Source organism: Suillus subalutaceus, assembly GCF_016647625.1.
Source record: "Suillus subalutaceus strain FC151 chromosome Unknown DFJ58scaffold_14, whole genome shotgun sequence".
NCBI classification, from domain to species: domain Eukaryota; kingdom Fungi; phylum Basidiomycota; class Agaricomycetes; order Boletales; family Suillaceae; genus Suillus; species Suillus subalutaceus.
The window spans coordinates 499,362-512,623 of NW_024540263.1; the positions used below are offsets into that span (position 1 = coordinate 499,362).

General features: G+C 47.1%; 1 protein-coding gene across 1 annotated transcript; it reads right to left on the minus strand.

The window, feature by feature from the left end:
* Positions 1-973: 973 nt before the first annotated feature.
* On the minus strand, positions 974-2,271 carry DFJ58DRAFT_767750 (uncharacterized protein). The gene is made up of 5 exons (XM_041388878.1): positions 1,972-2,271; positions 1,875-1,915; positions 1,733-1,824; positions 1,603-1,677; positions 974-1,549 (listed from the first exon to the last, which is right to left on the minus strand). The coding sequence occupies exons 1-5, from the start codon at positions 2,170-2,172 to the stop codon at positions 1,038-1,040; spliced, it is 921 nt and encodes a 306-aa protein (XP_041248384.1). The 5' UTR covers positions 2,173-2,271; the 3' UTR covers positions 974-1,037.
* Between the last annotated feature and the right edge of the window lie 10,991 nt (positions 2,272-13,262).

Genomic DNA, 13,262 nt, shown 5'->3' on the forward strand with positions numbered 1-13,262 from the left:
AGAGGGGCAATATCTAAATCTACAGTGAGGAATCTCGCCGCAGACAGACAAGTGCAAGTGATCTATGATCTTCTACGATCCTGCAACCGCGTGAGTCTTGTTCCTATCGATACGAAACACTGCGGGTCAGTTTAACAAATTAAACCCGATCAACATTCAAAGTGTCCACGTACTTTGTCCCCATTGCTGTCTTGTCCATCCCAAGGACACATCATCATATAGCTACACCATCAGCCAAAGATTACTTTGTTGTCCTCCCTCTCTGAACTCTGCGAAGCACGGCAACGTTTACGGGCACAAATTTTTCGGACGGCCGAAGGAGCCACAAATTCGACGTGACATCCAACTCTCGCTGATCTCTTCCCAGAACCCATTCATCGAGTCGGCCTTCTTCGTCTCGGAATATACGCCTGTACACAGATGATCATTCAAATATTCGCTTGGAGCGATATAACATGGTATTTGAACATGACCCATACCCTAGGATGCGCGACTGCGCTGCGTCACGTACGCTGCATCATAGTAAATTTCACCCGTCCCGGACAAGCTACTACAGACAGCTATCACGTCGGTGAGGGGAGGATTCGATGGATTCTGGCTGTTCGTTTTGCCAGTGAGAATTCTCACGTCCCTCACATGCAGCAATAGTGCGAACTCTTTTCATGTGTTCTGGCACAGAGTACTATGAGTATTTCCAAGAAAGTCGGCAAGTCTTACTAGCTGACACAGCTCACAAGGAGTCTCCCCCACCCCGACTTCGTTACTGCATCCAATACTCTCCACGATGTCATCGCTCAGGCTGTCGACCGGTATCCGTTACATGAGCTTGGTGTCATGATCTCCTCGGCACATGACTCCTCCATTAAGACAAAGACCTTCGGTACATTCAACCAAGATGTTCGCAACCTTGTAAGGTTACACAGGTCGATGCGAGTATTGTCTCCTGCACCTTGGATGCGTCCCGTTGTTATACTTTTTAAAAAACAAAACAAATTTATTGTCCTTTTGGATCGGAGACCATTCAACGTTATACCTATCTACAGTCTCGTCACTGACCACCTCATCATCAAGTGCCGCCTATCGTAAACCGGAATTTCCACCAACTCTGTTTCTACCTTGACAGTCCCCTTCTTGAAAACTTCTCCATCCCACAAAGATGACCAAGTCTCGGGAGAATGAGCAAACGTCTGATACTCGATGCCTGATAAATTGGCAGTTACCATGCCCTTTTCGTGAGCTCCGGTGTCAAAGCCGCAAATTACAGAGCCTGGCTGAGCAGATAGAAGGCCCGCGAGAGCCCTGGCAACGTGCAATTGTTTCTCCTCATTGAAGAGGTGGAGGAATGCAATAGCGTTTATTGCGCTAATGCGACCATGAAGAGGGTTGAGGGATTTCAACGAGGACAAATCAATAGCTGGCGCCGGAGAGACGTCATCCGACGGCGCAACTATAGAGAGAAATTCTGGATCGAAGGCATCTCCAGGAAGGAGGCATCCGGGGTAAGAAGCTGGTGTCGTTTTGAAAAGTTCGTGGCTTAGTTGAAGAAACTCTACACATTCACATCGTTAGCAAGAATGATCATCCACAAGATAATTGTATTACCGTTGACGACATCCGACGCAATAATGTTTTTGGCAGGAAACCCGTCCGCCGCAGCCTTTCTGGCGTCAACACCGACTAAAATGGAGTCAAAAGATCATTCAAGACAGTACACAGTGTCGATTTGACGTACAGCAACAACCGATGTCGAGAAACACCGCATCGGGGCGCTCGCGACCCAGCTGAAGGATGTGTTTATACACAGGAAAATTTGATAAGTTTAACCTGAGGAATGTTCGATTTCCGTGCGATGTGCAGATCTACTGAAAACATACCGAAGGAAGCCAAATCCATGAATACAAGGATATGGTGCAACCTGTCAGTGGCAGATGGTTATTAGAATCATTACGAAGTCCTCTGAGAATGACTCGCCTTGTATGCTTTCGCCTGAACTTCCAGGATATGCCTTTTCAAGTCTTCATCATTATCAATACCGGTTTGTGTCTTGAAGAATGCAGCTTGCGCGGGAGACAGGTTGTAGAGGCTGGTGTCTACTGTTGGGACTGACGCAGCATGAAATGATACATCGCCCAACGTCAGCATGGAGTCCTCGTGCACAGAAGCGCCTTCCATCTTGGGGGGTGCAATTTATCCTGGGGCAGTAATCCACGTCCTTTTAAACGCGAATGGCTCTCCCCTGAGGCGCTGCCTACAGATATCGGCTAGCATCCCTGACTCCGGCGGGCTGTGTCGAACGCAAAAAAGTTCCCATCACTATGTAACAAGATGTGCGAGCATCTGCTCATCTCTTGTGGCAGTGGTAGCCCAAGATATGATATGAAAATGGCGTGGGCGGTGTCACCCATTCCTAATCATTATATGACGCAGCGGCGCACGGTTTAAGTAAAGTCCACTATTAGTCGAACACTGCCCCTGAGCCTCTTGTACAGTCCTTGCTATCCCATTGATTATCAAGTTGCGTCGAGCAGATCTAGTTTTTTCCTCGAACAAGTTTCCTAACAGGCATGAGTGAAGGTTTTGAATCGAGGAATGACATGAACGTGTATTGTACAATTCTGGAGAGAATGTGCATAGATCTGCATTCAAGTTGTAAATCGATTGCCCCATGTATGATACAACTTGATAAGGATTCTGGTAACCTGTGGTAGACAAAAGGCGCAGGATCGTTGTGTGTTGCGTGGGTTCTGTCATGGATGAGCTTTGCCTGGCTGTAGTAAAGACTAGTTATTAGTAGTGAGGCCAATGGAGATCAACGGAATTTGGTCCACCTTGAATCACTCGCGTGCCGTGGTCGTATCACACCTTAACAAAAGGTCGCATACGTCGAATCTCGCAGACTTGCGGATGCTGCCAGCTACTATCACATTATACCGCTAATCACGGTACCGCGGCCGCTGACCACGGTAGAAGCTCGATCAGGTAGTGTTGTAACTTCATCTCGTCAATATTAACGACCAGACACAAGTACGTAGATACGGCACACCAAGTGGGTTCGCAGGCGTTTGGACGTTATTCAAGATAGACCAGTGTGTTGGACGAAATTCCTGTTTCTACAGCATAATCAGGCGAATGATCAATTTTTGAATAGTACTGTAACACCGTGTCGTACACGGGACAGACGCTTGTAAGTAGGCACTACACATCAATTATCTGATGTCCATCAAAAAGATCAGTAATACTTAACATGGACATACCGGCGACTTACACCTGCTGTACGGCGCGACACTGGTCCGTGCGGCGACTGTCAATGTGATGTGACAATGCTGTGCTCGATCGAGTGGCCGCTGAGAGCACAAAGCAAATGTATATGTATCCTATCTTCCAAATATGATACAGACACATTTGCCTTGTGCTCTAAACGGCTACAAAATGCTATGGGAGAGTACATTGAATAGGGATAAGAGCGATCGATCGAAAAGCTGTAGCTGTTAGTTGCAAAACGTTACTATGCGAAAAGTTGGAACGGGCATTCGATGAAAGGTGTAGCGTACCAGGTGGTATTTCAAAGTTTGAATCCGAACCGCTGCATCCTGTTTGGTGAACAGGTTCATAGTACACGATCAAACTGTACTGCGTTTGACTCAATCAGGGTGTTCTCGTGCGATGCGTACGGTATCCTGATGTGGCCTTCAAAATCTGCACCTCGGGATATGTCAATGAGTTATTGCTCTGGTCCTGGAGTAGTCGTGTCCCAAATCGAAGTACCCTGCGTCCGCGGGATCAAATCAACAGTCTGGCTACATATGGAACAAATGGCACTCCTAGGCAGTCGTGAGTTGTGTTGCACTACCGGTCCCCGAATGTGTGCGTCACGTGCGGCGTTATAAGTATTTGAAGTGTTACACTGGCACAATGCTCTGTGCCTCGCAGACCGCGAGTGACATATAGGGAAGAAGCTTAGATATGAGCGGGATAGAGGAACACGACAGGCGCGGACTCCAGCACCTGCAATGATCTGAACAAGTATTGATCATGATGCTCAGAAACAGACGTTTGGGCGATATGACAAGACCGCGGCCTTGGATGCTGCGCGATAGACAGTTTTGGTGGTATCAATAAGCTGTAGTCGGACGCATCAATAAACTGCGCCTGGTACAAGGCTATCATAACTTGCCTTGTAATTATAGTAGTATACTGCGGTAGGTGATGCAATGTTTGAGGCGTGGGCTATGTGCATCTCGTTGTCGTTACTAGTGTCAATATCAAGTATGATGGATGCCAGATATGCCAGCTGCATGTTCAGTAAGGTAACAAAGTATATAGACCGTACCGGTAGAAGAACACGTAGTATATCCAGATTCTGAACCACCCTTGCGCCACAATTGACGGTCAATACAGGTAGAACAAGACTTGTAGAGCATACATACCTTGCTGAAGCCCAGACCCCAGCGATACTAGGAGGTGGAAGCCTGCAAAATTTTGCATTTTCTCTATTGCGAAATAGAGTCTCCTGTCCACCGTCATGATCTCGGTTGTGACAAAATCAAATAATGACGACGCGTTCCGCTTTGAATGCCGTCCACAGGCTAGCTAGTGAAACAGGTGCTACGGGAAGACGTAAAGATGGAGACGAGGACATGGAGGTGAGTCCTAACCGTGTTTGGTGATGGCACCTTCAAATTCCTGAAGCTGGTCATCCTTGCTTCTTCCTTCTATCGCATTTTGATATTAATCATGATCGCTTCATGACTCGGTGATCTACTACTAATGATGTATGAGTTCATCCAAGCTGTCTGCGAGAAAAGTGGCAAAGTCCCATCAAGATTATTCAACATTATATAATACAAAGTTCGGAAACGCGCGGACAATCATCATCAGCTCATGACAATTAATTGGCTCCAGCATGTCATATTCAAATTGATACTACGTCACAGCGTTCCTCCACGCCCTCTTGCGCACAATATGCTAGGCAAGCACATTGACATTCGGACTTGAAGAGCAGCACGGAAAGACAGACTCACTCCGAGTCAGGTTTAACAGATGAAGTCGTCTCCATCAGCGGTCACGACACGGCAATTTTTACAGGAGATGCTGTGTATGATATTATACTAAGTAATCAGTTCACCCGACCATCGTCTAAAAGCTTGACACTGTACGTGTTAGACGTCCCAAACACGAACAATTCCCTCCCCCGTAGTTTGATCAACGATGAACGACAGTGAACCACTCACTCGTACACCATTGCTGTATCGCCCATCAACAAACATCCGCATAAGTCGAATTTGAGTCGAATCTCACAAACTTGCCGAATCTTACAGCCACTACCGCCTATAGATACCGCCGATCACAGTACCGTCATCGCTAACGGTGGACTGCGGTGGAGATATAATAAGCCTTGCGTTAAGTCCAATAACTCCCAACATACAATGGCGGTGGGAAACACGGGTCAAGTTTTTTGACATACATCATTTGGCACACGCCCAGGATAGAAGAACGTCACAGGCGAGGACTCTAGTGCTCTAATGCCCGCCATGCGTAGAAACATCTGAGCAAAGGGCGATGAGCCCTGGTGTAATCCTGAACTCAAGACAGACTTTTGGGCGATGCGGTAAGACCGCTGCCATAATGCGACCGCGACAGAGATAGATCATCAGTCCCCAACGGTATCAATGAGCTGTGATGAGACACTAATCAGATACGCCTCAGTGAACTGTGCCTGCGTACAAGACCAATTATAACTTTCGATTCATTGTTGACAGTAGGCTACGTAATGTTGGGATACATCAATGTGTACCATGCAGGGTAGATGTGACACGTACATCCTGTTGTCATTACCACTCGCCGCATTCCGAGATCAATCGTCGTGTGTTTTACTGATGTAGGTGCCCGTTTGTGACGGCAACAAGATATAGATATACAGACGGTACCAGTATATATAAGAAAATGATACCATCACGCTACAAGTAGACGGTCAACCCAAGCGGAACAAGATCTACTTGTGGAGGTATGCATACCTTAAGGTGGAAGTTCAGTCGGAATCTACTGCAAATTTCTGCACTTCCTCTGACGTGACAGAATAGAGGCTCCATGCATTTTGGTGGAAGTCGTAGCCAACTCAGAGATCATCACGGCAGCTGTTGGATAGGTGGGGATGCCTGAAGAGAGTGGACATGCTCAGGCTATTTTAACTATGCTTGACATCCCCACTAAACCACCTTGTAGTCAATTGGTTAGTCGGAGAAGATGAGTGATTTAACACTGCTACAGACCCAAGTTCAACGTTACATTGAACGTTGAACTGCAGCGGGGGTACAATCCAACCTAAAACCACCATGAATCATTAATAGTTATGAGTCCCTGGCACGTTCTCTTACTGAGGCCTCTTCAAGTGCTTCAACGTTACAGCGCTTTTCATAGCTTGGGAACCCTTTTACAGTCTTACCAGTACTTGGAGCAAGACTACTACAATAATAACCACACTCGTTTTGATATTGCAAAGCATCTTTGGATAACGAGACAGCCTTGAGGTCTTGGAAACGCTACGTGAATCCGGAAGGCAACGGGGAAGGACAGGCGCACTCAGGCGAAGTTCAGCGACATTCATACTTTTGAAGTCACCAAATGTCATCGTCAGTGTACAGGTAACAGCACTTGTGACATTCACATAGCGTACAAGATACAATTCTGCTCTTAAGCCTACAGAAAAACCGGTTTTGTTGTTATAACCTCCTTGGACATTAGGTCGCGTACGTAGTGGTACCTCTTGAAGTTGCTGAGTCGTAGTACCAGTAGTGCTATCGAGGCTTAGTACATCTTCTCCCGCGATGACATTGACACTGTGAATCATACATAATAATTCTTGCCTTGTGGCCTCTCGCGATCGAAAAAATGTGCTGTGCTCGCGGCACGATCTCGAGAGTAGCGGTCGAGCAGCGCCTAGCCACTGTAACACTGATGCAAGCTATGGTGCCGATCACTTAGAGACCACTACTTTTGTGCAAGGTTCCCACTGCCTTGAAAAAAAATCGGATTTTTATTTGCTCTTGTAGAAATGATCCTTTTGATGAGTAGAGTAAAACTACAAGAGCGATTTTTAATTGGATCAAATTTGAGCGAGATTTTTTCTGCCAAGAAAAAATCTCGCTCAAATTTGATCCAATTAACCAAGGCATCAATTTGGCCACCTGTAGAATTATGACCCGAAAGTGCATGCTACCGTCTCGGGAACATGTCTGTGTGACTCAAATTGGTGCTCCAAACCAGGACAGAATTCAATGCCAAAGCTTTTGGGTGCTTTGGCAGCAGCAGAGGCAATACATTGGTGGTGGGATTCATGGTAATTGCTGAGTTTTTTTGCCATTGTGTTGCTCTTGCACAGGTGGCAGCAAGTGTCTTGTGAGAGATGGGCATTGCAACTGGCAAAGGTTGTATTCACAAACATCTGTGTATGGATTGTAACATGCAAAATGATCATTGAAGAACTAAGATCAAGTGTCGGAGGATCCGCATGCAGGCATCAACAATGCATAGGGTTAGGGTTTAACATATATGTCAATTTGGCCACTGCACATAAGTTGGTTTTATTGCCTCATTTTACCACAGGCGTGTAAAACGCCAAAGCACGTGACCCCCGCTGACACATCAGCAACCCGACGCGTCTCTAGTACTTAGAAGGACACGTCCGTTAGTTCGTGCAGGTCTGCAGCTCCCGTTCTGTCGCCTTCGCATTGTAGGACGCACCACACTAATGCCTGTCCTACAGGACCGCTCACAAGCACCAAAACCACCCACCGACCTGGCTCGCCCGGCCTCAAGTTGTCTCACAGTTGTCACGTCCAACGGTCTTCAAGTTGCGCTGTTGCAAGGCGATTCCGTTGAATTTTGGCGTGCACACCACGCAGAAAGACAGCGTGATTTTTGCTTTGCCTTTCTGTATATATGTATGCCTGTACCTGTATTATACGTGCACCCGTGCAATATAAATGTTTGAATTTGCTTAATTGTCCGGCAAAAATGATCGAGAGCGCCCACCCATCCTGCCCATGTAAAATTCCGCCGCCAGAGCTCTCAGCCACCCGTAAAATCCCAAGATTTTATGGTAAAATAAAGCGCGGCGGACACTTTACCACAACTTTTCCGTTCTTTTCTTGTAAAACGCGGCGCGCAGCGCGGCCAAAAATCGCATTTCTGGTTCCCTTGCCTCAAAATTCTGCTTTGAATTTAGCCTCACATTCACACTACTATCTCTGCTACTCTGAATCCTCCCTAGAGGTGTGTAGGTTTTACCCTTTCATTAAATGTAGCAATGCACCTCACACTCAGACCAGGGGTGCTGCCCTAACGAGGCAGTGTGACCGCTTGTCATGGTCACGCGCTCTTTGTCCTGCACTATCTAGATCTAGCCGCACGGTTTGTTTAACGCTAACGGCCCTCGACACCACCCATGTAATTCAGTTCCATGGTACTCTGGAAATACCTACTGACCCCCCAGTCCAATACACAGGCGAAGCAGCAGACACCATCGCCATTACCCAACCCATCTGGAACATCCTCCCCGCGCCCCGAACTTCGCGCCTTGAAACTCAACAGTAAATGACACTTCTGAAACCCTGAAGTCAAGACATTAAAGGTCAGTCGTGTTGTGCATGATTTAGGTTTTTCACCTATCAAAGCGTCCTGAAGGCACACAGTTCTCCGCTCACCATAAGCGTACATTCTTGCAGTCCTCAGCTGGTCGTCAATTTTGCTTGGTATCCTGGGGCATCATCCAGCAATGCTCTGGCTTACTGTTTCATCACTTCTGTGCGTGACTGTCCAGTGAAGCTTCTAGATGCTTCGGATGGAAGGGTAGTGTTCATATACACTTTCGTCAGACCGCTGATCGACCCCACTAGCTGAGGGCCTCGTACCTGATTATTGATCATCGTGAAAGGTTCATCGCTCCTCATAGTCTCGCGTTCAACTTAACAGCCAATAAGTAAGCCTGTCATGAAAACTCCGTTTATTTTTGATAATAATCACCACGGGCATTACCCACATCAAGGCTATACTGCGGTTTCGAAGATGCCATCGAGTGTTACAGTCAAGTACGCCCCTATTCATTTTCTTTCTCTTACATCATTGTATTACATCACGATCGCATCTTGCCGTCGCTAGATGATCTATTTCTGTATCTCTGACTCGTCTTATCTCTGACTCGTCTTATCTCTGACTCGCCTTATCTCTGACTCATCTTATCTCTGACTCATCCCTATGATCTCATCGTACCGGCCCTAAAGTCGTTACCATTCCCTATATAAACTCGTCCTGTACTATGTAGTTCTTTACTTTAATCTTACTAGGTTTTACCTGGAACTTCCTTCGCTTAAGACCTCCAATCTTAAGTCGTATTGAACGTGATTCAAGTCGAGGACACTCTCCTTGTCTTGTCTTAGAGAAACCACTGAACTTCGGTATACACCGAAGTCTTGAACCGACCTTGGCCGATTAACTCTTACCGAGTAGCCATACGTCTGAACCCACCTAGTTCGTAACAAAAGATTAAAGTCTTCTACGAATACATCGCCATCATGCGCTGTAACTCAGAAAGAACAAACCCTGGTCATCACGACAGATAGAACTCCAGGTCCCCTCGAAGCTGAAACAAGCTGACGTCATTAACACCACTTCTCGGTGCTCTGAACCTAGGTGCCTTACCACCCATACCACCTCTGAACCCCCCAATGTCTTCCATGAAACCCATTGAAATCAAGATCGGATCTCCCCCAGTCTTTGACGGGGATAGAGACAAATCCGAAGGATTCCTGATGTCGTGCATGTCTTATCTCGATATCAATGAGAAAATCTATGTCGATGACAAACAGAAAATCATTTTCGTAACCTCCTTCATGAACGAAGGGAACGTGCACTACTGGAAGGAAGACTTCCTCAGACAAGCGCAGGACCCCAACAACAAGACTACCGCAGGCCTTGTCAAAGGATACGGTACATGGGTCGAATTCCTTACCGACTTCAAAAGTGCGTTCAGACTGCTTGATCCCTCAGGAACCGCGTTAGCCAAGCTTCACAATCTGAAACAAGGAACCGAACTCCAAGATTATATCTCCGAGTTCTTGATGCTCACACGAAGGGCAGAAATTCAAGGTGACGTCGCTAAGAAGCAATTTTTCTTAGACGGATTACATCCAGGACTACTCGCTCGCCTCTACGGCACGGGTGATGTCTCTGACGACTTCGAAGTTGTCCTTACCACCTGTATCAATCTTGACAACTCACGCCTTCACTTGAACGCCATCAGGGCGCGCAACCAACCCCAGAAGAAGAAGAACTTCGGATCTAACCGATATGTACCATCTAAAGATCCCAACGCCATGGTGATTGATCGGCTCTCTGAAGAAGAACGCGCGGAGCATTTCCGAACCGGAAAATGTTTCAACCTGTCACAAGACCGGGCATCTTTTCAAGAATTGCCCTGAGAAGAAGAAAGGACAGACCCCGATACGCCGCAAAGAAGTAGAAAGCAGCAATGAAGAAGAAGCAGAAGTCCGTCGCCTCAATGAGGATTTTGATATGGGAGACTGGATCAACGTCAGTATCTCTCGATTACCCATAAGACTTGTACGAAAAGTTGGTGAACGAAAAGAACTTCAGGTTCCCCTTTCCCTCATTTCGAAAACACTCTGAAAACCGTTGAAACCACTGCAGTTGTTGATTCCGGAGCAGCCAGAACCTTTATCTCAGAAGACTTCGTCAAAAAACACAAGATCCGAACCCACGCCCTTAGTAAACCCTTCCGGGTTACTACCCACTACCGCCGATGGAAGCTATTCCAAAAGCGGAGCTATATCAGCCGATATACTGCGTTCTCACCGTCAAAATTGACGAACGAACCATGATTGGGAAGTTTAACGTCACACGTCTCGGCAGAAGAGACCAGATCCTCCTTGGAATCCCCTGGCTACGGGCTATGAACCCGGTTATCGACTGGGCAGCCGAAACCCTCATCCTTTCCCGAACAGAAAAGAGTAATCAAGTTGAAGAAGAAGTCGACAAAGAAAGGAAGAAGAACGACCTTCCACTTCTATTTTGACAAGAACCCATCGATCGGACTTGGAAGCAATCCAAACTTAGGAAAACACCAATTATCGAAACTCCTGTCGTTTATCCAAAAGCGACCATCGAAGAAATCGTTGATGAAGAAGCAACCATCCGTTCTTCCCACCATTGATTCACTCCCCGATCTACTCCCCATCCCCAATGAAGACGACGAGACCTTTGATACCAAGGAAGACGTCTGGACACAAGAAAACTTTGCCGCACCAGTGCGAGAAGTCTCTGTTATAATAACATCCGTATTCACCCTGACGATAGATGGAAAGCTGCGTTCACCACGGAATTCGGACTCTATGAGCCGAACGTCATGTTTTTTGGACTTTGGCAACTCCCCGGCCACGTTCCAAGCCTACATGAACCGTACTTTCCAAACAGGAAATTAATGAAGGATGGCTCGTGATCTATATGGACGATATCCTCATCTTTTCGGACAACCTTAGTGAACATCACGCTCGAACCCGTCGTATTCTTATGAAAATTCGTACAGAACAACTCTTCTGATGAAAACCAGAAAAATGTACCTTTGATGCGCAGGAGGGTCGAATATCTCGGTATGATTATTCGTCCAGGAGCGTCGCCATGGACGCTGCCAGGACTGATGGAATTCGTGATTGGCCATATCCCATCCACTGTTAAAGAAACCAGATCGTTCCTTGGATTCTGTAACTTCTTCGACCGAAACTTTATCCCTCAGTATATCCGATATCGCACGACCCCTTATCGATCTGACAAAGAAGGACAATGTCTTCCTTTGGTCCGCACCGTGTCAAGAAACATTCATGATGCTCAAGGAGTGTTTCCTAAAACAACCTGTCCTCCGTAATCCCGATCCATCTCAACAGTTCGCAGTAGCCAACCGACGCATCCCTTGTTGCAACAGGTGCTGTCTGCTACAGACCGATGAAAACGGCATATATCATCCATGTTCGGATACCTCTCCCAATCCTTGAACCCCCGCTGAACGAAATTATCAGATCTTCGATCGAGAACTCCTTGCCGTCATCCTGCGCACTCCAAGAATGGCGCCATTATTTTGGAAGGAAACCCTCATGCCGGTATCGTTTTCACCGATCATAAGAACCCTCCCCCCCTCTATTTTCCGCACCGCGCAAAAGTTTGACCCATGAGCCAGCTAGATGCAGCAGCTCCTTCCCTTTCAGTTACGATATTGAACTCCCCATGTACCAGGAACCAAGCTTGCCGCACCTGATGCCTTATCTCGGCGGACCTGAGCCATACGCCAGGTATCATTGACAATGAAGATGTGACTCTCCTCCCCTAGATTCCATGTTTCATTTCGTCCCTCGACCAAGAGCTTATGACCACTCTTCGAACCCTGATCCTGATGACACCGACCCCCATCTTCCAAGCCGCCTCCATGCCTTAAACGGCCTTTGCCTTCCTCCCATGAAATCGGCTCTCTCTGACTGGACGATTAAGGATGACGTCTTATTCTACAAAGACCGTGCCTACGTCCGACCGGCCGACGCCACTCTATTTAGAACGAACCCATGACCACGCCACAGCGGGACATCCCGGTCGTTTTAAAACCGAAGAACTGGTTAAACGCGACTTCTGGTGGCTCCATGGGAACCTATATCCGTAAATACGTTGAGGGTTGCGCCCTTTGTCAGCAAATGAAATCCGATACCCATCCCACGACCCCTCTGTTGGTTCCTATCCCTTCTTCGTCTCCACCCCATTCTCCAATCCCGTCGACCTCATCACCTGATCTCCCACCTTGCAATGGCTTCGACTCTATCATGGTCGTGGTACCATGGTCTTACGAAGGGGGTAATTCTCATCCCTTGTACGAAAACTATCACCTCAGAGGCGTAGCAAAGAAATTCTTCAAATACGTCTACTACGCCGCTTCGGGCTCCATGAGAAGGTAATCTCAGATCGAGGCCCACAATTCATATCCAAATTCTCTAAAGCCCTTGCGAAACTCTTGAAATATGACATCGCCGCTTCCACCGCTTATCATCCGCAAACGACGGTCAAACCGAACGTTTGAATCAAGAACTAGAAACCTATCTCCGAATCTATTGCCAACAACCCAGAAAATGGGTTGAACATATCCCCATGTCCGAATTCGTCCACAACCATCGCAAACACGACTCTCGCAACGCGTCCCCATTCTTCCTTAT